This window comes from Loa loa (assembly GCF_000183805.2).
Source record: "Loa loa unplaced genomic scaffold supercont3.1154, whole genome shotgun sequence".
NCBI classification, from domain to species: domain Eukaryota; kingdom Metazoa; phylum Nematoda; class Chromadorea; order Rhabditida; family Onchocercidae; genus Loa; species Loa loa.
Window position 1 is genome coordinate 1 of NW_018109334.1, and position 2,754 is coordinate 2,754.

General features: G+C 33.4%; 1 protein-coding gene across 1 annotated transcript; it reads left to right on the forward strand.

The window, feature by feature from the left end:
- Window positions 1-28: 28 nt before the first annotated feature.
- Window positions 29-1,616, forward strand: LOAG_19063 (hypothetical protein; the record flags this gene model as incomplete). The annotated part of the gene is made up of 4 exons (XM_020451719.1): window positions 29-177; window positions 413-542; window positions 760-854; window positions 1,291-1,616. Coding segments are annotated over 4 exons (561 nt in total), but the record flags the coding sequence as incomplete, so codon positions are not given.
- Between the last annotated feature and the right edge of the window lie 1,138 nt (window positions 1,617-2,754).

Below are 2,754 nucleotides of genomic sequence, written 5' to 3' on the forward strand. Positions count from 1 at the left end.
ATTCTAATGAGATAATCGTAAATTCCAGGTTCCAGTGAAATTGGTCATTGTGATTAGTAACAATCTGAAATATACTAATAAAGGCGCTGACAGTTATGCACTGGATATAGCCAAAAAAATTCGAAATGAAAATGTTAACGCGCCAATTTGCATTATTGATCAGCCGGAAAATCGAAGGTAAGTCAGACTTGATTTTTTCTTGGCTAACAGATCAATTTAGAATGGAGTGACACTGAGAAGAACTGATTACGACAATGTTTATCCACAGAATGTGTTTGATAGGATGAACATTAATTTCGGTGTCGAACAAAAATGTCCTTCTTGATGCTTTACGAAATAGGGCGAATGCCGTAATAATTATGGACAAACGATCAATATTTTAATATTGCCATAACAAATATCTTAGTTTCAGAGAATACATCAATGTGATAGGGATGCCCAAAGTGTTATTGTTTTACGGACCTGACGTAAAAGCATCGACCCTTTTAGTAGAAAAAAATGATACCAGCGATATTTTGAAAACAAGATTTGAGAAATGGAAGGTTTGTTTTGTTTATTCGCTCTAATTGTTTTTCAATTTACTTCAGTTTATTCGTAATCGCTAATGTTGTGGAGTCATTTTCTCGTTAAAAGCTTGTTAATTCTTCAAACTTTTGAGGTTTGATTGCTTTTTTACGTGATTCCACGTGATCCCAATATTTATCAAAAATATGCTCGTTATAACTTTATTAAATGTGCAAAATTATCCTTTTTCTGCAGGAGGAATTGCTCTTCCTTAACAGTCATCAAGTAATAGCCTTTCATTTTACTGTGGTCAATGGAACTGAAGCGGAGGATAGCGAAGAAATATTCAGGTAGGGTATTAAGAACATTCAACGAGACATTCATGATCAGTTTCCAGAATGGCATATTGGTATATTGCGGAAATGTCATAACAAAAGTGGAAGAGTAAACGATTTTACTGGCTCTGCTGCTTCTCCGATCTGATAAGACTATGGATTGATCAGTGATAAACATTTTAGTACTATAATATTTAATGAGAGTAAGCGTACTATTAGTAATGGTAGCATTACATACACTACTACACCAAATGAATTCGAATTTCTGAGGCACTCTGAAGGCTCGCGGTCACAGTCGTGCAAAAAAAAGATCAAGTGACTGACGTGACATTGTAACTGTTGGATTTCCATAATTGGATTTCATAATGGATTGTCATAATTGGATTTCTGTATTTGAATACGTCTATTCAGTTTTCGATAATTTGCAATTAATATCATTTTTTCTTTGCAGTAATACATTCCCAGATATTCCGCTGAGTACGTTACGTTTACTCGATAAATCATCGTTGACTGGAGTTGACTATCAGGTTGAAAAAAAGTCTGATTTCTATATCGGTCCCGTGTATGCCATTGTTGGTTTTCGAAAATTTGGTGAAGAAAATCCAGTTGCGGAAGATCTCTCCGAGGAAAACAATTGATTTTTATTATTGATTGACTGTTTCATAGACACAGTTCAGATAAATCTCGACAAGTCTCGATCAATTGTTTTGTCAGCAGTTAGAGCCATAAAGATATTTTTATGAAGATGTGATAAATATCTGGCAATATATAAAAACGAATTATTCATTAGAAATATCATGCAAAATACGCAGACTAAATAGTTCAATTTTTGTGTCTTGAAAATGCAGCCATAATTAGGCCTTTGATTAGAGACAGCGATGAATGTGCGTTAATTGACTGTGTCAATGAAATATTGCTTTCATAGATAACAAACAAAATTTTCGAAATTTTGTCAACTTAATATCTCTCCCACTAATATTACTCCATATTGTTTATACATTATTTCTTTTGATGAGTAACAACAGTAAATGATTAGTAATATGTATGAGATTTAGGCTCAAAGTTGGTTGCTTCAGTGAAGAATAAGTTCATTTTGTTTTAGCAACGATGTCTATTCAATACTGTAAAATGAGTAGAAAAATTTGTAGAAATGAATTTGGTGAGGGGGGAAGCAGTTTGTGACAGTAGACTGAATTCTGAACGAAAATATTGACATTCTGTAGTGAAATGATCTAATCGGTCAAAGATTAAAAAGATTCAGAAAAAATCGAAATCTCAGTTTTTCATTCTGCACTGAATAGCAGTACAATGTAAAATAGAAATTATTTCAAACAAATTATGAAAAAAGTGAATAATACGGTCACAAGCACTTTTTCTATAGAAATTGGGATTAACAGAATATTTCGTGTCAATGGAAGCCTTTAATTGAATTGTCACCAACAGTTTTTACTATAGAAACTGGGATTAACAAAATATTTCGTGTCGCTGGAAGCAATGGAAAACAGAATATTTCATATCACTGGATGTCGGAAAAACTCCGAAAATCATAATGGAAATTTTCTGTCAGATTACCGAAATGAAAGCTACGCGAAAACAAAATTCCCACAATGTCAAATGAAAGGTACGTGCAAACAAAATTCCCAGAATGTCCAACAAACGGGATGACGAAACTTGTAAAATTAATGCAATGAAGAGGATATAAGCTAACAATGAATGAAAACAAAAACGTCTCAGTACCTACACAACGGATAGTGTCAAAGACTAGCCATACCTCTATGATTACCCCGACGGAGCTTACAAAATCCCTCCCCTAATCCTTATTATGTATATATCACCCAAGTACTACCTCATTATCATTTTCACTTAAATATTACGACCATTCGACTGTCATATTTAATTATTGATGCAATGTTTG